Here is a 24,102-nt window from a genome sequence, read left to right on the forward strand (position 1 = left end):
GAGATCACAAGTAAGCAGAGAGGCAGGCAGAGAGGGAGAAGCAGGCTCCCTGCCGAGCAGAGAGCCAGATTCGGGGCTTGATCCCAAGACACTGGGATCATGACCTGAGCAGAAGGCAGAGGCTTAACCCACTGAGCCACCCAGGCGCCCCCAGGTCTAGTTTTTTTAACAAGCAACACTTTTACGTTGAGAGAATGTTAAGATATACTTATTGCTTACCTGTCCACAGCAATTTCAACTCAGAAATTTAAATACTAGGCCAATATTTAACAGTCAAAAAAAAAATACACTGCTACATCAGCTGATTTTTCTTTGAATTTAATGAGTTTACATCAAAAAATCAGGTAGTCATTTTACATTTAAGGAATAAAAATCTTTAAAAAAAATACAAAGAGTGAAAGGATTTTAACCAAGTTTACATTTCTTTTTGCTATAGTTTTTAACAATTCATCTCATCTTATTGCAATGTGCAAATGCATCTGCAGCACCCATTACAATCAGGAAACTAAATTTAAGGAAGTACATTGTTTACAATAACCCTCAGAGGCAACTGATTTACTTTCTCCTAAAAACTCTATGGTATATAAGCATTACATAATAATGCTATTTAACCACCTTTTGTCATTAAGAATCATCACCAAAGTTTTCTGGAAAGGAGTCCGCATAAGAATTGAATATTTAAAAGGTGAAATGTTCCTTATTTTAACTTTAGCAAGATCTTTCTTTTTCATTGTTAAGAAATACTTGAGTAATTTTAAAGCAAAAGCTGTTAAGAGTAGAGTCTAGATAGCTAAAACCATACTCCTGAGTTCAAACTTACAGGTAAGTCTTTTGCAAATAGTTCTCGATAAAATATCCTCCCTCCCCATCCCCCTGCCCCGGATCTTGTATTGTTTCTTACAAAACTTTGGTCCAGAGTAGAAATATATCCAGGCAGATGTATGTGCCATACGAGAGCGAGAACAGTACAGCCCAGCTAATGACTTTGGGTTTTAGAAATAGAAGGCAATTAAAATGTACTCAAAGTTACATTAAGAAAAGCTTTCACGGGGTAATATTGAAACAGTCACAAAGGTTAAGAAAATACTGATATCAAAGTACAAATGACTACAATGTTAAAATAGACAAAAACTACTATACAAGAGCCTCTTTTAAAATTAAAAATAAGGAACACAACACATGAGTCAGGATCATTTTCCTGTTCTACTCATGAATTTTAGTCTTTATATTCATAGGGTTGGTTGTGTTGACATCTAGTAGTTTCTTATGACATCTGATGAGGTTTCATTCCAACTTCAGAGGATGGTCCTTCCCCAAAGAGCCACTCAACTTGGGTCACGTCTTGGTCACTGTACAAGTTCAAAGTAGTGCAGTATCGCCATGATGTGCTGAGGCATGAAGACGTAGCCGGTGTACAGGGCCATCCCCACGATGGAAACCAGCATGGAATCTGAATTGTAGTTAAGGAAACAACTTACCTTTTCTCCATTGATTCCAAAGGAAATGCCCCGATCTTTCCAACTGTTTTATGCTGGAGTACCAGTTCGCTTAATGCTTTCTAATACATGTCAAGAACTAATCATTACGGCCACTAACATTCACTATGCCTGGCACCATTCTAAGTTCTGTAGCTCACTTCACCTTCAAGACCACCTTCCAGGACAGGTACCTGTTTGCTGCTCTCCCTGTTACACTTTGAGACACAGACAGCTTAAAACGAAGCACAGAAAGTGACACTGTTCAACCTAAGAAACAGAAATATGTAAGAATAAAATTATATTTAATGATTTCAAAAGGTCTACCAACTTCAACAATAATGTATGAAAAAAAAAAGAATGTATGATCCAAATTTAATTTTTTTTTAAGATTGTATTTATTCATTTATTTGACAGGCAAGAGAGAGAGAGAGAGAGGGCTCCCTGCTGAGCAGAAAACCTGATGCAGGACTTGATCCCAGGACCCCGACATCATGACCTGAGCTGAAGGCAGCGGCTTAACCCACTGAGCCACCCAGGCGCCCCCTAATTTAATTTTTAAATTTAGACTATTTGGCTAAATGCCCTGGCTTTTAGAGTCTAAGCCAAGATCAGTCATGTACCTAATGACACATAAATTCACAGCACCTCTAGTATTAAACATTTATAATTATTATCACAAACTTTGCAACATCAAATAAAAGTCATCCTGACCACCCAAACAATAAACATTTTTTTAAAAAGATTTTTTCATTTATTTGACAGAGAGAGAGGGGATGTAGCAGGGGGAGTAGGAGAGGGAGAAGCAGGCTTCCCACTGAGCAGGAAGCCCACACAGGGACCGACCCCAGGACCCTGGGATCATGACCTAAGCTGAAGGCAGACGCTTAACAACTGAGCCACCCAGGCACCCAACAATAAACATCTGTACTGGGTTCCTTTCTCCCAGTTCCAGAGGAACGGAAATGGCATACATGCAAATCAGCAAGGAGTCCTCTTCTTGGGCCACACAAAATACTGCTAACAAAAATCATGTAAACTCTAAGGGCCTTCTGCTTTGCTGGCAGGTAGCCATGTTCAAGGGGACTGGGACCACGTTCTACTGATCCATTCCTTCACATTCTCTCTCTCTCTCCCCATCCCCCCGCTCCTGTCTTTCAGACCTTTCAACTCTACATACTAGTAGTTCCACACCGCATGACACTCCTTCACCAAAAGATAGGGCTTAAATAAACAACGTGCTTACTACCAACTATTATTTGTATAACAGTTCAGTTGACAAACTTCTTTTATGTATTATCTCGCTTGACCCTAATAGCTTTCCTGTGAAATGTCGGCCATGACAATTACTCATCAGAGCCTAACAAAACAGAGTGACTCGTCCAGGGCCCTACAAGGGGTTATCTTTAGCACCAGAGCACAAACTGAAGCCACCTGACTCCAACCCCCAAACAAGGATGAAAGTCTCCCATAATCATTTTCTAAATTTACTTTTTAGCCTCCCTTAATCCAGTTCTTTCTAAAACTACCACTTTCTATTTACTCCTTAATTTCTTTAAACACACACAAACACACACACACACACACACACACACACCATTCTGCTTTCACATCATTGCCCATTACACAAACATCTAAATTCTACCCCTGGGGGCGCCTGGGTGGCTCAGTGGGTTAAGCCTCTGCCTTTCGGCTCAGGTCATGATCCCAGGGTCCTGGGATGGAGCCCCGCATTGGGCTCTCTACTCAGCAGGGAGCCTGCTTCCTCCTCTCTCTCTCTCTCTGCCTGCCTCTCAGCCTACTTGTGATCTCTGTCAAACAAATAAATAAAATCTTTAAAATAAATAAATAAAAAAATTCTACCCCTGCCGGCTAGAGACACTGTTCTCAGGTCACCAGCGGCCACCCATCAAATCCAATGGCTTTCTGAATTGACAGTTTTCGTCCTTCCTCTCTAGGACTCTCCACCCATCTCTCTCACCATTCTCCTGTGTCACTGCCTCTTTTCCCTACCTGTTCCTCATACATAAAATAATCAGAATGAATTCTTCCTTTTGCCCAAACATCCACTCCACCCCCCATACACACCTAGTGTGACAGTCTTGCTCTTCAGATGGGCCTAAGCTCTCCCAGCTCCAGCCTGCTGATTTGTGACCAATCAGAAAACCCTTCTCTTTGTAACAATGCCCACCTCCTCGAAACTGATCAACCAGCTCCAAGGTTAGTACTTCTACCAGGAATTAAGGAACACAGATTCTCTCTCTCCTTCTGAATATGTAGTTTGCTAATGAAATCCTGGAATCACCAGAGTCACTTTGCCTCCCTTGAAAAACAACAAAATTTTGGGATGCCTGGGTGGCTCCATCAGTTAAGCATCTGCCTATGGCTCAGGTCATGTTCCCAGGGTCCTGGGATCAAGTCTCATACTGGGCTCCCTGCTCAGAGAGGAGCCAGCTTCTCTCTCTGCCTGCTCTGCCTATTCTGCCTGGAACTCTCTGTGCTTCTGCTGACAAATAAATAAAATCAACAAAACAAAAAGAACAAAACTGACACATGGAGGTGGTAGAACAAAAGTAATCATAGAAAATGGAGCCAGAAACTTCACCTGAACACCTGAAACCTACCCACCACTGAGTTTTCAGATACTGAAGCCAATAACCCCCTTTACTCTTAAATCAGTTTTAAATTTTATGCTTGTAGCTGAAAACATTATAAATGACAAAATGGAATCCCCAATGTTTTGTCTTGGGTCCCACAAACTAATTCCTGTTTGACCCTAATGTTGTTGACCTGAACCCACCTTCTGTACTACAACTTCCTGAACATTTTCACCTATGACCTATGACATTCCACAGAGTCAAAACTGAACTCATTAACTCTTTCCAAAACTACCTCTTCCTAGGAGTCTTATTTTTTAACTATTTGAAATAGTTGATAGAACTCCTGATGAACTATTTGCCTAGTCACTCAATCTAGAAACTTCTCTGATTCCTCCTCCGTAGATTCAAATTATCTAAGACTTCTCAGTTCTTCCCAGTCCCTACAAACAACTTTTCTATCTCCTGTTCCCCTACCCTAATCAATGATAAATGAGTGAGGTATTTATCACTCCTTAGTTATGTCAAAGCTCCTATCTTAGGCCTCTACTCACTTTCCACTCCACGCCACTCTTTACTCAAGTGATCCTTTTAAAATACATGGCACTTGGGTGGCTCAATGGCTTAAGCCTCTGCCTTCAGCTCAGGTCATGATCTCAGGGTCCTGGGATCCAGCCCTGCATGGGGCTCTCTGCTCAGCAGGGAGCCTGCTTCCCCCTCTCTCTCTGCCTGCTTCTCTGCCTACTTGTGATCTCTCTCTCTCTCCGTCAAATAAATAACTCTTTAAAAATAAATAAATAAATAAAATACATTAGGTATCCCAATGCAAAAGGACAGCACTTGGAATTCTAAGCCAAACATCCAAGGACTTTCCCAATCTAGTCCGAAGTACCTCAGGTTGGAGTCCACAGAAGTCGACAGAAACTAAGAGATAAATAAGGACAGGGATTCTTGTACAAGAGTTTTAGCAGAAGGGGCGGGTAAGCAGAGCAGAACTAAGTGGGGAGAAAAAGGTAAGTCGGTTCAGGGGCTCAGCTCCCACAGGATGCTCTGGAGCACCAATTATACCACGTGCTGGTTTTGGTCTGAGGCAACCCTTCAGCTGTCAATCACTGGCTGCAGAACTGAGTGAGAAACCCGCACCTGGGTAAGACAGCTGCCTTGGGCCAAGGCCAGGACTCTGAGGAAGGGGGCAGCTAGAAGGGATGAGCAGAGGACGGGGGAGAAATACATCGGCTAGTGGAGGGCATCGAGGAGTAGACCGAGTGCATCACCTACTACACTCGTTTCCCCTTGTAACTTTCAACACTCAAATAATTCCCGACAGACACAGCCTACTCACAGCCATAGGATGTCTCAGAAAACAGTGCTTTATATTTTCATACTGTTCTGCTTTGGCTTGTGGTTTAATAATTAGGAGTAAGAATAAGAGCGGTATATGCAGCTTTCATTTTGTGAGCGTCCAGTGTGTGCCCAGCACTGCCTTAACCCTTCAACAAGTTTAAGTAATCCCGAATCTTGAAATCAGAGTTAGCAATAGAGCAAATTCCCAACCAAATCCGTCAAACCAAAAATCTGTGTTCTCAACCACTATGCTTAATACCTTCCTGTATGTGAAAAATCCTATTCCTTCGAATAAAACCCAATCATTCTCAGAGCTCGGTTAGTTATCCTCTCTCAAACGAGGCCTTCCCTAACTTTCCTATTTTTCCCATTCTTACACCCTAACCTCTTGACCCTACTGCTCATAAAGCTCTTCAGTCACATAACTTGGCCCTTATTACTTGATATTACCCACTTTTTTATGTATTTATCTCATCCAGATTATCAACTTCTTGAGCATAGGAACAATGTCTTTCTTTTTTGTATCTCCAACATCTAACATAACACACGCTTAATAAATATTTGATGAATAATGAAATTTCTCAAGAAACATTATTTAATTCTAGATTCACTGTGTCAATTTCTACACATTTCACACACATTACCAGGATGAAAACCTTTATAGTGACCACAGAAATTGCGGGAGTCTGACTCTGTACTCAGTGGGGAGTCTGCTGGAGATTCTCTCTCTCCCTCTCCCTTTGCCCCTCGACCCGCTACCAAATAAATAAATAAGTAAAATGTACACACCAAGTAAATGAAATGGTAAGATCTTCAGATCAATGGCTCAAATTCAACTCAACTAGGAAGTGATTAGTAAAAACAGCCATTTGAATGATTGCATTATATACTCTTTCTGGCACTCTAATTCTTTAATTTAGTATGGAGAATATATCAGTTAGGAAACATGTATAAATTACCTTAACAGGTTACCTTACTGTAAGACAAGAATCTGAAACTTACTATTTTGTGAACACTAAAGTGTCAAAATTTTATTTTTTATTTTTTAAGATTTTATTTATTTATTTGACACAGAAAGCACAAGCAGGTAGAGCGGCAGGCAGAGAGAGAGGGAGAAGCAGGCTCCCCACTGAGCAGAAAGCCCATTATGGGGCTTGATCCCAACACCCTGGGATCAGGACCTGAGCCAGAGGCAGACACTTAACCAACTGAGCTACCCAGGAACCCCCAAAATTTTAAATCCCTCCTGTATGCATATCAAATTATGTTTTGCAAGTGAAACAACAATTTACCAAACTTGAAAAGGTCATCTGCCTGATTAAAACCTAAGTTACTAGAGGGGCACTTGAGAGGCTCAGTCAGTTAAGTGTCTGCCTTCCACTCAGGTCATGATCTTGGGGTCCTGGGATGGAGCCCTGAATCAATCTCCTCACTCAGCAAGGAGCCTGCTTCTTTCTCCCTCTCCCACTGCCCCTTCCCCTGCTTGTGCTCCTTCAGATAAATAAATAAAATCTTTATTAAAAAAAAAATCACAAGGTGCTAGAGTTCATGTCTTTATATAGCCTTATGCTGTGATGCATGTATATGTGGAATAAAAGCAGTAGGAAATAAATGATAATTATATATGCTAAATTCAGGATGGTTACTTGGTGAGGTGAAATGGGGAGAGGAAGAAAGGAGAAGTGACTGAGAAGGGGCATAAATGAAGCTTCACAGTATGAGTAATGTTTTTTTTCACCAGTTGGTAGCATATGCACACTCACTATATTATCTTTATGGAGGTTCTGTATGCCTGAATAGTCAGTAACCTTTTTTTTTTTAGTAAGAACTGTAAAGGACAATGAAACTACATACAGTATTAGACTAAAAACTGTTTCGTGTGAAGGATCCTCCCCCTTTAAAAAATCTGAGCTAGGGGGCGCCTGGGTGGCTCCGTGGGTTAAGCCTCTGCCTTCGCCTCAGGTCATGATCCCAGGGTTCTGGGATAGAGCCCCATATCGGGCTCTCTGCTCAGCAGGGGGCCTGCTTCCCTTCCTCTCTCTCTGCCTGCCTCTCTGCCCACTTGTGATCTCTGTCAAATAAATAAATAAAATCTTTAAAAAAAAAATCTGAGCTAGACATCATTGGGTCTAATTTGTTACTAGGAAATAAACAGAAAGCCTCAGCTCTCAAAAACAGAATAAACAATTCTTGATTCTGGCCAGATAAACAGAAAACTACTGAAAGTCACTTGAACCTAGATGCAAAAAATCCCAATTTATAAGCTGCTCAAAAAAAGTATTTAATAACAAAATTTAACCTAACCCTCTATCCATAGTCACTTATTAAACTTTATCCCATGTCTCTCCAAAAAAAAAAAAAAAGGTTTCTATATATTCTGATCCCATTTCTAATTATTTCCAGAATCACAATAATTAAGTAGGCCTCTAAATGTACATTTTCTGTACAATTAAATGTCAAAATTATTCCCAAAAATTATCTTAAAGCTCTGAAACATAATATTTAAAACCAACTTAACCATACAATGACACTCACACGGAGTAAGTAGATAATGGGACCATGAGGAACTTCTACCAGCCTCAATAACCACCGTTCCCAAAAATGCAAAAAGAAGGCACCTTTTATAAGTAGCTTCCTACAAATGCAATTTAAGCAATGTAGTTTAAATAGTTCCCATGTAACTCAGTTGAATATTCCTTAATATTATGCTTGACACCACTTAAAATGGTAGTTTTATTGACACTCATAGGCACCGGTTTTATTGTGATGTTTGCAAGGTTCATACTGAGAAGTGTTCTCACAAACAGAGCTAACCATACACCACTTAGAGCACAGACTACCTATAATTTTATCTGGTACTTGAATGGATTTCTCAAATCACTGCATTCTTTAACACACCTCTCACAGTTTAAAGTATCCTTCACATACTGTGAAATGCAAGAAATGGGTACTGGAAACACCCCGGCCCTGGAGGAAACCTAGGTTTGAGCTGTGACTCTACCAGTCCCTAACTGTGTCAAAAACTCTCTGATCACCAGTCTCCGTGTCTATAGAATAAGGAAACACATCACCTCCCTTTCAGGGCCAATGTGAGAATTATGAATCAAATCCATTTGGCAAAAAAGACAATATAATCCTTATTACAACTATTGTTCTAGTGCTCAGGCATTTAACATCATGACTTAGACAATGTTTGGGAATCGCCCAACGTCACCCTATGACTGATTTGTTATTAATTTACAGTACAATTCTGGGACATCATGATCCCCCTGGAACCAAGTTTCTTCTCCATAGATGAGGCTACTTCCTACCTTATTTTCAGATCCCACCCACATCGAGAGGGAACTTAGGCACCACCTTGCAATCACCCTTAATGTAATCTTCTGTTTCTCACACAGAGAAAATGTAAACAATCAATGTTTCATAACACACATATGCTGGAAGGTAATACACAAAATGATAGCGTAATCTATCTACCAAACTCTTATGGTTGTCTGCAAGTAATACATACATCAGCAGCTGTGCACAAATTAACCAGGACGGCATTCTAGAGGGGGCTACATGATTTGAGAAGTATAGAATAAAGTTAGTGAAATCAAGAGTATAATAAAAACAAAACAAAACCTTAAAGACGGAAAAAAAAATTTTGTGTGTGTATGCTTATAACAGTCTCTACCACTGAATTCTAAGTACTTAGGAGTACTTAGGAGTGAGCACCTTGGCTCGACTACTCCGCTTCCAGCGGCAGGAGGCAGCTAGATAAAGCAGGTACCTCATAAATCATTTAAGAACTAAGCAGACAATGTGCCAGGATATGTGCAGGCACTGAAGATAAATGTTTGTTCAAGGACTGAATGAACAATCAGATGTTACTTTGAACCTGGATATAACATAAATATTTTACAGGTTCCATGGATTTAAAAACAAATGAATTTAAAGGTTTTTTTTTTTTTTAAGATTTTATTTATTTATTTGACAGAGATCACAGGTAGGCAGAGAGGCAGGCAGGGGTGGGGGGGAAGCAGGTTCCCTGCTGAGCAGAGTGCCTGATGCAGGGCTCGATCCCAGGACCCCAGGATCATGACCTGAGCCAAATGCAGGGGCTTTAACCCACTGAGCCACCCAGGTGCCCCTAAAAGCAAATGAATTTAGAAGCATATGTGAAACCATATATCTGTATTTTGTTTGCTGTTTCTTTAACAGGGATCCCCAACTAATCATGAGCTGGTAAGTTTCCAGACTCTGATAGGAAAAAATAACGATTTCTTTTGCCCATACAAGGGCCATCCCTTTTCCCAGCAACTTGAAAAAAAAAAAAAAAATCCTGATAACAAAGAGAGGAAATGCTTTAAAGATTAAGTACAATATGTCAGAAGCAAGATGACAGTAACTAACACTTTCTGTCCCAACCAGTAATGCACTATCACCGCCTACCTTAGTAACCTATTCACAGGATTTTAGAGAAAGCAAAGTAGTTTCTCATTGGGAAAAATCCAAAGACCTTTGTTCCAGCAGGTGTGACTTACACCTCTTCACTAGTCTAAGTAATTTCAAAGCTTTAAGTCTCTGATTGCGCTATTCACTCAAAAAACAAAGCTAAAATGTCACTTAAGACAATCCAGTCTTCTTTTAGTCAACTTGCTTTTATAAAGTCAATTCTGAATGCTACTTTTACCCTGAAATATTCCAAAGTTCTGACAAATCTAATTTATTTTAAGGAACCATCTTAATAAAAAAAGAAAAATCATTTTATAAAATGTTTAGAGAAAAGCAATAAAAACCCTAAGTGAAAACAATTGTCAACTACTGAATAAGGCTCTAAAAAGGAAATATTCCTGATTACTATGGGTTTTTTCTCCCTTGACCTCAAAAACCTGGGGATCATCTTATACAGTTCAACACCCCAAAAACAAATAACCCAATTTTAAAATGGTTAGAAGACATGAACAGATATTTCTCCAAAGAAGACACACAGCTGGCCAACAGACACATAAGGAGATGTTCAGCATCACTCATCATCAGGGAAATGCATATCAAATTATAATGAGATATCACCTCACACCTGTCAGAATGGCTAACATCAGAAACAAGTATTGACTACAATATGGAGATAACAGGAATCCTTGTGCAGTATTGGTGGGAATGCAAACTGGTAAAGCCACTGTGGAAGACAGTATGCAGATTCCTCAAAAAGTTAAAAATGGAACTACCCTATGATACAGTAATGGCACTATTGGAAATTTACCCAAAAAATACAAAAACACTAATTCAAAGGGATACATGCACCCCTATACTTACTACAGCATTATTTACAATGGCCAAATTATGGAAGAAGCCCTAGTGTCCATCAACAGATGAACAGATAAAGACAACGTGGGTGTGTGTGTGTACACATACATACACACACACACACACACACACACTGGAATATTATCCAGCCATTAAAAAAGAATGAAATCTGTCCAACACAGACAGACCTAGAGAGCATAACGATAAGTGAAATAAGCCAATCAGATAAAGAAATACTATATGATTTCACTCATGTGGAATTTAAGAAACCAAATGAGCAAAGGAGAGAAACAAAAAAGGATAGAGAAACAAACCAAGAAACAAACTCTTAACTATGGAGAGCAAACTGATGGTTACCAGAGGGGAGGTGGATTGGGGAGATGGGTAAAACAGGTGAGGGGATTAAAGAGTACATTTAGGGGCGCCTGGGTGGCTCAGTGGGTTAAAGCCTCTGCCTTCGGCTCAGGTCATGATCTCAGGGTCCTGGGATCGAGCCCCGTATCGGGCTCTCTGCTCAGCAATGAGACTGCTTCCTCCTCTCTCTCTCTCTGCCTGCCTCTCTTCCTACTTGTGATCTCTGTCAAATAAATAAATAAAATCTTTAAAAAAAAAAAAAAAGTACATTTATCAGGGCACCTGGGTAGCTCAGTCAGTTGGCCAGTTTGGTTTCAGCTTGGGTCAGGGCCTCAGGGTCATGAGATCAAGCCCCCAAGTCAGGCTCCACACTCGGAGCAGAATCTGGGATTCTCTCTCCCTCTCCCTAACCTGCTACTCTCTCTCTCAATAAATAAACAAAATCTTTAAAAATAAAAAAAAGAGTACATTTATCATGATTTATACAGAATTATTGAATCACTATATCATATACCTGAAACTAACTCTGTATGTTAACTATACTCGAATCAAAATTTAAAATTTATTAAAAAAAAAACTGGAGATCATCACCAAGAGAAGTGTTAAGAAACTGTATTGTTACCAAAATATCAACTATCTCATGATACTTTTCTAATTGTCTTAAAATGAAAGCAAGTGGAAGATACTGATACTGTTACAGTCTGTGTATGTTAGCCAACTTGATATCCGTGGGTTATATTAAAGGACATCACACGAGCATCAGAAGTTAGTATTTAGCAAGTAAAATACATTCCCTGACCTTTCTGTCATGCGTGGATTATACCAAAGTATAGAAACTCATTTTACAAACTAAAACTTGATAACGAACTCTTTAAAAACTAAACAAACAAAAAAAGCATGCTGCTGAAACCAGTCATGATCATGTTCAATTCTGAACCAGTCCTGGAAATGGTTTGCAGCTCTGAGCCCGGAGACATTAAGGCTACATATTACTGTATACCTTTATAAATAAAGCATCTGTTAATTTCATGCAGATTTGAAGTCCCAAGGTCAAGGGGGAAAAAAAAAAATCCCAGTGAGTTCTGAAATATAATCTGTTCGGCTGTTAATACATTTTGGAACACCGGCTAGCTCACACCTGACCAGTAGAGCACAGGAGCTGCACTGTTTCCCATGGGACTTTTCATAAATTAGGGGAAGAAAAATTAGAACCTTCTTCAGGAAACATCCTTTAGTTCAGTTGCTGCACAGGCAGGAATTCTTTGAGATCTATCTTGGGTGGCTCAATGTGTTAAGTCTCTGCCTTCGGCTCAGGTCTTGATCTCAGGGTCCTGTATTTGAGCCCCGTGTTGGGCCCTCTGCTCAGTAGGGAGCCTGCTTCCCCTGCCCCTCTCTCTGCCTGCCTCTCTGCCTACTTGTGACCTCTGTCAAATAAATAAATAAAATCTTAAAAAAAGAAAGAAAGAAAATTAAAAGTCAGCATCTGCCTCCAGTCTCCCTCTCCAGAAAGGCACACCTCCGGTCCAACACAGCTCTCAGCAAGGGCAGGCCACAAGACCTCCTGACCTCCTCAGGGGCAGACTACCCCATCAGCACTCCAGAAGCCTTTCCAGTCAATCCTGTCCCTTGAGGCACCCTCCAGCCGGCCTGCCTGGGCTATCCAGGTTATCCCCCAAGATGCCAGTTATTATTTCAGTTAGTGCTTGATGACTAAGTTGCCTTGACTTTGAGGAGTCTGCCCTAGTGCTCTTTTCCCATAAAACCTATTATTTGGGGATTTTTCAGGAACACATGATGGCCAAAAGTCTTGTTTTAGTAGTAATTCTACGCTTCATAGCTATGATCATAAATAATATCTTTCTATCATTTCACAACTATTATTTTTTAAGCATTCCAATTTATGAAAAGAATATATGCTCTATTAAGTAGATCTTCCAGAACATATAGTTTTAATTATTGAATCCAAACGTGGGAGTTTGGTTTGGTTTTTTTGTTTTTTGGGTTTTTTTTTTTTTAAGCGAATGTATCTATTTTTGTTCCTATGTACCACGAAAGTTACAACACTCAAAGCCTAGGGGGTGAGGTGGGTCACGAAGTCTTTAAGAATGTGACATAGTGAAAAGGGACCCCTGGCTGGCTCAGTCTGTAGAGCATGTGACTTGATCTGAGTCACAAGTTCAAGCCCCCTGGGTCTCAAGCTTACTTAAAAAACAAATATATATACATATATATGAGCTACAGTCACCTCTGCTGACAACTCACTGGTACCACATGCTGAAACACTGCAGAATATCTCCGTACGTTCTGTCCTCACAGCCAGCCTCCTGTGACTTGCCCTGCCCATGCTGGTACAGACCACTCAGTTCTTGTGTTATAGTTTTATTCACCTTCCACCCTTCCTGAAAGCTACTGAAGAAGAAATTAGAATATCCTAAGAAGTATAGATAAGGGATATTCTAACATTTTCCCTTAGCCAACCAAACACGGAGGCAGGATAAAACAGGCTAGAGCAGCTGGCTTTGAGCTAAAGCCCAGAAGCCTCAGACAGACGAAGACGACTTTCCAGCAAGTTCGGATGGGATAAGGGGAAGGGTTTACAGATCTTCAGTGGCCACTGTACTCTCTCCTCAAACTGATCTAACAATTACGAGGACCTGCTAGTTCGCCTTCCCATAGCCCTTACAACTTCATTTCTCCTCCCACTTTACTTCCTGACTCTTACAATCATGCATTTCCCCAGGGGTATAAAATAACTTCTGGGACAGCAAACAAAGGAATAATAACTAACTTGAGTTGTACTTTATTGCATGCAGGCAACAAACTCCTGGCACAGCTACAAGCCTCAGCTATCCATCTGATAATCTGAATTCAGAAGTGAGACACCTTTCCAGCCTGGGCCTGACAGAATGACTCCTACAAAAAAGGACAGCGAGAAGAAGGGCCTCTCTGCCATCAGTGAGGTTGTGACCAGAGAACACACTGTCAACAGTTACAAGTGCACCCATGGACAGTGGGCTTCGAGAAGCGTGCCCTTCAGGCAATCAAAAAAAAAAAAAAAATCTGGAAATTTGCCATGAAGATGAGAACTCCAGATGTGCACACCCACATCAGGCTCCACAAAACTGTCTGAGTCAAGGAAGGGAGAGATGTCCCACAGTATACCCACGTGTGGTTGTCCTGGAAACATAATGAGGATGAAGATCCACCAACAAGCTTAATACAGTGTTTGTCTATGCACCTCTCACCACTCAGAAAAATCTATAGTCAATACAGATGAGAACCAACCACTGACTGTCAAATCAAGTCATAAATTTAAAACAAAAAAAGAGGAGGAGACAGGAGTTAAAGTGTTTAGGTAACAATTTTTTGAGCAGAAAAATGGCACCAAGCTTTTTCTGAAAGAAATTAAGGTTGATTTTGCCTCTTTGGCTTCATGATGAGGGTTGGCTTTTTGCCAATTAGATTATGTGATGAACCTTTTCTATGACTTGTACAAGAAAAAAAAAAAAAAGAGGTTTAAGGTTTTAACAAAAATATACAATAAATGCACATAAGAAAAGCCAGGAATAAAATCCTTTCTAACTGTCTAAGTTTACTATGAAATATTTCTGATGTTAATTTAAATGAACAAGATGATATCCAGTGCAGCATGGTTTTTGTGCTTGTAGAGGCTACACAAACAAAAAGTCTGAATGACTCTGAGGTGGAGGCTTCCAAGTTATTAATTTCCCAGTTACACTTACTCTTCCCTCTGCTTCCCCTGCCTTCAGCCTTTCCTTGTAACAGAGACTGCATTCATTTCTACAAAAGGAAGTTCAAAAGGAAGTGGCATAAAACAGAAAACACTGAAGATTACTGAGAAGAAATTCTTTTTTTTTTTCCTTAAGTTTGAAGGCAATGTTAGGTTCTTTCTGTGTTATTCTGAAGTCACATTTTGTTTGAAAATACCTTGATAAATCTTACCAAAAAGCATTAAACTGATTTGCTAACAATATTTTTCTAGAAGTAATTTTCTCTGACCTTAAGAATTTTCCATCAAACCACATGCTGATTTTTACTGGAACTCTTAAAGTGTCAAGAATTCTGTATATACAAACATAAAGTGTCAAGAATTCTGTATATACAAACATCTTCTGTATATACAAACATCTTCTTCAAGAGGCACTGATTAAGAAGAAAGTTCTAGTAGAAGACTCTGGTGAATTGGGGGTTTTATGGTAATTTCTTCTACTCAATAGCTCAGAGGAAGCTCTGCCAAAGACAAAGAAAGTGATCTAAAGGTCCCTGGCCAAAATATATGGTTTTTCTTAGTCAATTTTGTTTTGTTCGTTGTGTTTATTTACAAAAATATTTTATGTAGGAAATACTCAGAAAGAGAAACTCAATTATTAAGACCCCCAGAAGTGGCATGGTCAAATATATTCCTCAATCACCTCTCTACTGGCTTATAAGAACTCTGACTTCACCAAACCAGGCACTATTAAACATGGATGAAGAGCATTTTCCAGATGTTCATAGGTATTTCAGGAGAGATACACAAGAAACTGGACACACTGATTGTCTGGCGTGGCTGGGGTGGAAAGAAGACTTTTAACATCTACCTTTTTGGTGCCTTTTGAGTTTTGAACCATGAGGATGTATAATCTACTTTTATTTACAATTTAAGAATTCATATTCTCTAAACTCCCCAATATTTTAGTATATTGAGATGCAAAGAAAAATTCTCAATCCTAGCTATAAGCACTTGAGGATATGGCAAAAATCTAAGAAAATAGATTAACTTAGCTGCTACTGAATTTTGCAATGCTCTTTTTTTTTCCACTATCATGCAAAGCCCACCTCAATCCAAAATACCTACCTTCACTTCTACCCTTGCTTCCTCTCACCACCCTTAATCTATCCCAAACCCTACAGCCAAAGTACATGCTTTCAAACTTACAATCAGATTAGATCACTCCTTTCTCAAAACCTTTAGAGGGCACCCTTTTCAACTACGATTAAAAGCCAAGGGGCGCCTGGGTGGCTCAGCCAGTTAAGCGTCTGCCTTCAGCTCAGGTCATGATCTCAGGGTCCTGGCACTGAGCCCCAAATCAGACTCCCAGCTCAGCGGAAGAGTCTTCTTCCCTCTCCCTCTGCCCCTTGCCCCCCACGCGCCCATGCACTCTCTCACTCTTGCTCTCCCCACCTTCCCTCCCTCAAATAAATAAAATCTTAAAAAAAAAAAAAAAAGAAATCCTCCAGGATCTGCATGGACTCTGACCTCATCACCTACTGCTCTCACCCAACTCCAGCCACATCTGTCTCAATGGTGGCCTTCACATATGCCAGCCAGGCTCTGGACTCTTGGAACTTTGCACTGACTGTTCCCTCCACCAGCTATGCTCTTCCCTCAGATTTCTACCCTGCAATCCCCATCACTTCCTTTATGTTTTATTCAAATATCCCTTCTCAATGAAGCCTCTCCCAATAGCCTCTTTAAAAACAGCATTATGGAAACCAGAAAGTAGGTCAGTGGGGTAAGAAATGTGCACTGACCTACTTTTCTGTTTTCCTTAATGCTTACCACCTAGCATATTATACAATTCAATTAAAAAAATTCCACAAGGACAAGGATCTTTTTCTCATCTGCTCAGTATATCTCAAGGTACCTCAGATGCACTAAGTCAGCATCTGGTACCAGGTAAGCACACAGAAGTACCTGGTGAATTAATAAATGGCTTAACCTGCTTTTTCAACTTTATTTCACACCTCTTCTGCCTTAAAGAATCCCTGTTCCAAACAGTCTGGTGTACTCATCGTCCCAGCACACCTCTGCACCCCAGTCTACACCTTCTTCCCATTTAGGGGAACAAAAAAACAAATCACTCAAATACCTCCCTGCAAGTTCTCTGAGCACTCCCAGGCCCTGTGTTCCAAGGCACTTTCTGCCCAGCTCACTCTACTGCAGCGACCCAAGGGTGGATCCAGCTGAGAATGTGTATAAATCCCAATTTCCCCTAAAGCCTGGCTCTAATTTCCTTGAAATCCATCTTTGGATTTCAAATCCATCCATCCTTGAAATCCTTTAAGTCCATCTTCTTGAAAATCTGTTATAGAACTCAGTATGTTAAAAATGAAAAAATAAAAATAAAAACCTGTTCCAGGATGTTATTTTTTTTTTCCATTCAAAATGAAAAGAGCTTCAAGTCTCATGGAGAAATGTATGTTTTTGTGGCTTCTTTTCCTAGTTTATTAAATATTAAAATACCAATGAGAGAATTCTTACTGGATTTGAGTGACTCTACTCAAAAGGTATGAATACCTCCTCTACCTCCTAAACTCTGAATCCAATGTCCTATATTAGATTGAATCCAAAGTCCTACATCCAGATCCTACAGGATCTGACCTCCTCTCCTGATACCCTCCTTCACTCTGCCCCCCTCCCCCACACTGGCCAGAGGGCTATCTGTGAAACAGGACAGACATGCTTTGGGACATTCATATTTACTGTCCCTTCAGCCTAGAATGCTCACTCCCCTGGAATTCTCTCCCTGCTGAAATCTTTCCGAATGCCCTTCCTGACCACTCTAGCTAAAACTGAAAAACACTCACTCTTCCTTCCTTCCTATTCTCTTCTGGTTTATTTTTCTCTGTAACAGCTATAACAATCTAATAACAGTCTATATATATTTTTTTACCTATTTATCTAGCGACACTAGAATAAATAACGTGATCTGTTTTGTTCAGTCATACCCCCGCTATCTAGAATAGTATCTGGTGATTAGGAAGTACCTAATACTTGTGAAATGCAGAATTCAGCAAACAGATATATTGTACAAATGAATAGGCATAACAATGCAAATTTTGTTAATCTCTGTTAAAATAAATCAAAGAAGTTCTTTCAATCTATAGCATTTTCTTCCTTTTAAAAATCTGAATTCTAAGAACTGATTTCTGTTCATCAGAAACAGCCAAATTCCAAAGCTACCCTAAAAGTGGTTTAAAATCAGGTCTCTTCTACCATTCCCAAATACTTCTGCAATTCCTTCAAAATGACAAATCAATATACAAACAAATGTTCCTCAAGCACTATCTGTGTGTCCAGCACTGAGGTTTAAAAAAAAATTTTTTTTTCCTGGGGCACCTGGGAGCTCAGTTGCTTAATCGTCTGACTTCAGCTTAGGTCATGATCCCGGGGTCCAGGATCAAACCTTATGCGGGGTTCCAGTATGAGTTTGAGATTCTCCCTCTCTCTCAGCCTCTGCCCCTACCCTGTCCCCAAATGGTGTATGTGTATGTGGGTGTGTGCATGCACATGCTCTCAAAAATATATATATAGGGCGCCTGGGTGGCTCAGTGGGTTAAGCCGCTGCCTTCGGCTCAGGTCATGATCTCAGGGTCCTGGGATCGAGTCCCACATTGGGCTCTCTGCCCATCAGGGAGCCTGCTTCCTCCTCTCTCTCTCTGCCTACTTGTAATCTCTATCAAATAAATAAATAAAATCTTTAAAAAAAAAAAAAAAAAAAAAAAATATATATATATATAGTAATAATAAATTTTTTTATTTCCTTTAAGAAACAAAGAAACAGATTATCTTTCGGGGGAATCTAATTCCTAACACAAACCAAAAAACTGCCCACATTTTGCTTAAAATAAAAGTATAAAATGTCATGGAAACATAAGAAGCCATAGAAAGACTGCAAATATAGCTCAGTGACGACAGAATAAATTTTTTTTAAAAAGTCTAAATAACTTTTATTTAGGCTTCAAATAATTTTAACAAGGTATTTTTAAATTTTCCACACCTCTCCTCAACAGCATGGTTACAATGTGATTCAGTGAGGCACTACAGGGAGTGTCTCACTAGTTACAAAACCTGTCTCTGTTACAAAACCTGGTCTTCTCCTCCCCGCGGATGGCTGCCAGTAGAGAAAGGGGGCTTTAGAAACATAAACATGTTAAACCTTCTACTCTGGAGTAAGCTCAATGGACTTTGGTCTGCACAGGTCTCCTGTAGTAATCATTGTAATACTACCCTGCATTTACTGAATTCACTTTATTGTTAGCTTCTGTTTTAATCAGGTGTCATATCCCCTTTTCCTGCATGGTAGAAACCATGTCTACACATGGTAAAAGTTCAAATACTGGCTGACAAAGCAAAAGCTAACTTATCATCTCAAATGTAGTAACAGAAAGCAGATGATAAGAGAGAAATTTAGGATATAGGCCCTAGCATGGAAGGATTTACAAAACAGATTTTTAAATCTTACTGTTTCAAGAACCATTTATGGTCTGCCTGACCTGACACAGATGCATTTCCTTAAAAACATATTGAAAATTATTTTTGGTGACTCACAATTCCCTTAGAAAATTTCAAAAACCCTCATATTCAACTGGGATTGACCTTTCAATTTATAACAACTGTTAATTAACTTCTAGCTTTTAGATTTGGGAAAGAGAAGCAAATTCAGATGTTCAGACACCCCTGTGTCTGAAAATGTGCAGAAGTAGTTAATACCGAGGTATCAGTCAGTGTTCCTGAAAACAGGGACAACTTCAATTTATTAAAGGAATTATAGCAGCGACATGTAAACTAACGCAATTACCTTTTTTGAGAGTCTTTTTCTTAATACCTTTGATTTTTTTTTCAAGATTTTATTTATTTATTGACAGAGAGACACAAAAGGGAGGAACAAGAGAAGGAACGCAAGCAGGAAGAGTGGGAGAGGGAGAAGCAGGCTTTCCATTGAGCAGGGAGCCCAATGCAGGGCTCAATCCCAGAACCCCCGGGCTCGATCCCAGGACCCCAGGATCATGACCTGAGCCAAAGGCAGATGCTTAACAACCGAGCCACCCTGGTGCCCCCTCTCTTAGGACCTTGCAACTCAGAGGCCATTTCTCAGACCGCCAGACAAATTTCTCTTACATGAAATCTTAGGTTGCTGGCAGGACAACCATTTTCAATGGAATTTTTAAGAAAGAATGTCTCTTTCCAAAACCATTTAACTAGCCACAAAATTGTTCTATGTGAAGCTTACTAACTACTAATAAATTTATGAAACTCAAACTAATCCACAGTAATTAAAGCTCCTGACTGGGGGGGAAATCCACTTTCTCATTCAGCCCCTTCCTCCACCCTAGGATGCAGACTTATCTCAAGTCGATGTTCCAAACTATACAATAATTAAATGCCTGACTTTAACTCTAGACGTTGAGTTAGAATAACAAAACAGCTGATATTAATTTAAGATTGGCTTATGTCAAAAGCATTACATTTCTACCTTGTATTAATTCAATCATGTGAGCTTTGAAATAAGTTTTGTTTTGGTTTGTTGTTGTTGTTTTTTAAATCCTAGGCTTAAAACCGTAGACTTCTATAGGACCCAATGCTAGTTGGTTGCAGTTCTTACTAGTTTCTTAAAAACTGAAATCACGTGGTCACATAAACCAATGAGAAGTCAAAAGCTTCAAAACAGGGTGACCTGGGTGGTTCAGTGGGTCAAGCCTCTGCTCTTGGCTCATCATCTCAGGGTCCTGGGATCCAGCCCCACATCAGGCTCTCTGCTCAGCAGGGAGCCTGCTTCCCCCTCTCTCTGCCTGCCTCTCTGCCTACTTGTGATCTCTGTCAAATAAATAAATAAAATCTTTTTTTAAAAAAAGCTTCGGGGCGCCTGGGTGGCTCAGTGGGTTAAAGCCTCTGCCTTCAGCTCAGGTCATGATCCCAGAGTCCTGGGATCGGGCCCCACATCGGGCTCTCTGCTCGGCAGAGAGCCTGCTTCCTCCTCTCTCTCTGCCTGCCTCTCTGCCTGCTTGTGATCTCTTTCTGTCAAATAAATAAATAAACAAAATCTTTAAAAAAAAAAAAAGCTTCAAAAGGAAAAATCTATAGACACATTACATTTCAGTTCATAATTTACTCCTCCATCCCCCAAAAAGCCATCATCCAGGTTATTTATAGGATGCTGTTACTATTACTATGTAATACAGAAAAACCTTAATACCACTGACACTGTAGCATGTATCCACATGCAGACAAAAGCTTTACAGTGTAAAAGATTTAATAAACTCTAGCAGTGGGCTCTACATTCAACTTTTGACTTAAAAAGTGTCAATTTAGGGGGGCCTGGATGGCTCAGTGGGTTAAAGCCTCTGCTTTCGGCTCAGGTCATGATCCCAGGGTCCTGGGATCGAGCGCCGCATCAGGCTCTCTGCTCAGCCGGGAGCCTGCTTCCTTCTCTGTCTACCTCTCTGCCTACTTATCTGTCAAATAAATAAATAAAATATTTTTTAAAGTATCAATTTAGTGCAACATTGTTTAAATTCACTTTCAAGATGATTTTTAACTGAGGGACACCTGGCTGGCTCAGTTGGGAAAGCATGTGGCTCTTGATCACCTGGTTGTGAGTTTGAAGCCCACAGTAGGTGTAGAGATTACTTAAGTAAATAAATGCATACTTTTTTTTTTTTTTAAAGAAAAAAAAAGGGACACCTGAGTGGCTCAATGTGTCAAGCATCTGCCTTCAGCTCAGGTCATGATCCCAGGGTCCTGCTATGGAGTCCCACATCAGGCTCCCTGCTCAGCAGGAAGCCAGCTTCTCCCTAAGCCTGTCATTCCTCTTGCTTGTGCTCACTCATGCTCTGACAAATAAAAATCTTTAAAAATAAATAAATAAATAAAAAGGAAAAAAGATGGCACACCTGGGTGGCTCAGTCAGTTAAGCATCCAACTCCTTACTTCAGCTCAGGTCATGATCTCAGGTTCCTCAGACGAGCCCCTACTTAGGATCGGAGCTGGGCATGCAGCCTGCTTAAAATTTTCTCTCTCAGGAGTCTGGGTGGCTCAACCGGCTTAAGTGTCTGCTCTTCAGCTCATGATCTTAGGAGTACTGGAATCAAGTCCTACATCAGGATCTCTGACCAATGGGGAGTCTGTTTCTCCCTCTCACTCTCCCTTTGTGTTCTCTAAGAAATAAATAAAATCTTAAAAAAAAAAAAAAAAAAGATTCTCTCTCCCTCGGCCCCCCCTTAAAAAAAAAGACGATTTTAAATGAGTCAAGAAGCATGTGCTTCTATATTTTAGTATACATTTTAGAAAGATAAGTTCATGAGCTCTAACCTATAGAACTGCAACAACAAATAAATGGTTCAGGAAATCAGAACATACTTTACACTGAGACTTTAAATCCAAACTACGAATTACAGTTCTTAAGTTCTGGAAAGCTTTGGAAACAAGTAAGATGATAAATTTCCTTGCAAGCAGCTTAAGATTCCTCCAAAGTGTTGAAACAAAAGACATCTTTGAGTACAATCTTATGCTAGTTCAATACGAATAAACAGACTTACTAATGCTTGGAATGAAATCATCTCAGTCACTCCACCTAAATACAATAATGCATTTACAAAGCTGTTCTGAAGCTACTCCGAACTAAACCGCACTGAAAAGGAAGCCGTGTAACATACAGCGTTGTCAAATCAGTGTTGTATACCTAAAACTAAAGTAACACTGTGTTAACTATACTTCAATTTAAAGAAAATGGGGGACTCTGTATGAAGTAGATATGTTATGTGAAATGTTCCATATCGGCCTCCCAATTTAATAAAAAAGGAAGAAGAAAGTTATAGCTTATTATTAATATGTATTCTGCAAGAACAGTATCAAGGGATGTCAACACCGACAAATGATACAAATATCGCAGACTTCAGAAAGCCTTTTTTTCACAATCTTGCGTATTAAGTGAGGTTGTTATAAAGTTAGATGAGTTAAGATATAGGCAAACAGCTTAGCACAATTGCTGGGCTCATAGTGAACCTTCAGTAGTATCATTAACAAGTATCTATCAGCTATCTATGAAAACACAGTTTCAAACACTATCTACAATTAACCACAGATTCCTTTCTTGGCTCGACTACTATGGACTGTGAAAACAGCAAGTTAATGAATAAAACACGCTCTTTAAACTCCCCATCTCGAAAACCAGAAAGGTACAACAAACTGTTTTCAAAGACTATACTGGGGTGGCATAAACACAAGTTCACATGATTAAGAGTCTGGTGAACACTGGTTAGCATTCTCATTAGGACCAAAGTCAGCTAACTCGGGGACAGTTAAAGGTCAAAGGCGTCCCAGCCGGGAACGATTTGCTCCATTTACACGGTCCCTGCCTCGCCAAGACCAGGGGACTAAACCAAAGGCAGGCGCAGCCGAAGTGCAGGCGAGGACAATCCTGGATAGACATCGCCCTGGGGGATTTCCTCCAATAGTAAAGCCGCTTCCACCTCCTTTCAAGCCACCCACAGGCCCCTCGTATCTCAAGAGTTCTAGCCCCGATCCTCCCCAACCTCGGGAGCGCTGCCCCCCGCCCCAGATCTCCGCCCCGCACGCCCACAGCGAAGGGGCGAGTCCGCGCGCGCGCCGTCCCCGCAGGGCCGCCTCTCCGCCCTCCGCCCCCCAGCCTCCACCCCGCACACCCTGGCGCCTGGGCCCGGGAAGATGGGGCCCGGGCGCCCGCTCGCCCACCCCGGCCCCCGCGCGCGCGGCCTGGGCAGGATACTAAACACAGTCCGCTCCCAGGGCTCCAGCATGTAGAGCGCCGTGACCAGCAGATACTGGTAGTAGAACCAGGACATTTGCTTCCAGGCCCGCGCCAGCGCCATGCCCTCCGCACGCCTCCCTCGTTGAGGCCGAGCGTCAGTCTGGCCCGCCAGCCTCCGGTTAGCGTCCTCCAGCCCCCGGCCGCGAGGCCCGCCCGCCCGCCACCGTGCGCCTATTGGCCGGTCCGGCCCGGCGCGTCACCCGTGGGCACGCCCAGCCCCGCGCGCCCCCGGGCAGCCGGCGGCGAGCCCCGCCCGGCCGGCGCTCATTGGCCCATGTGAGGCCACGCGTCGTGCCCGCCCCTTCCCCGGTTTCCCCCTCTGCGGGCCGCGCCCACGGGAGCGGGAGAACCATCTGCGCGAGAGCGCCCGCCGCGCGCTGCCGGCCGCGCCCTACCGGCCGCGCCCTACCCGCCCCGCCTCGCCCGGCCATTGGTGGGCGGGGAGTTAGTCCCGGCGGGGTCGCGGCGCCG

The 24,102-nt window shown here is 41.2% G+C and overlaps 1 protein-coding gene across 1 annotated transcript; it reads right to left on the bottom strand.

Annotated features, from left to right (window-relative positions):
• Nucleotides 1-302: 302 nt before the first annotated feature.
• On the bottom strand, nt 303-23,775 carry SPTSSA (serine palmitoyltransferase small subunit A). Its single transcript, XM_059181884.1, has 2 exons — nt 23,590-23,775; nt 303-1,450 (listed from the first exon to the last, which is right to left on the bottom strand). Exons 1-2 carry the CDS (start codon nt 23,690-23,692, stop codon nt 1,347-1,349), a joined length of 207 nt encoding a protein of 68 aa, XP_059037867.1. The 5' UTR covers nt 23,693-23,775; the 3' UTR covers nt 303-1,346.
• Nucleotides 23,776-24,102: the final 327 nt, after the last annotated feature.

Source organism: Mustela lutreola, chromosome 7 (assembly GCF_030435805.1).
Source record: "Mustela lutreola isolate mMusLut2 chromosome 7, mMusLut2.pri, whole genome shotgun sequence".
Classification (NCBI taxonomy): domain Eukaryota; kingdom Metazoa; phylum Chordata; class Mammalia; order Carnivora; family Mustelidae; genus Mustela; species Mustela lutreola.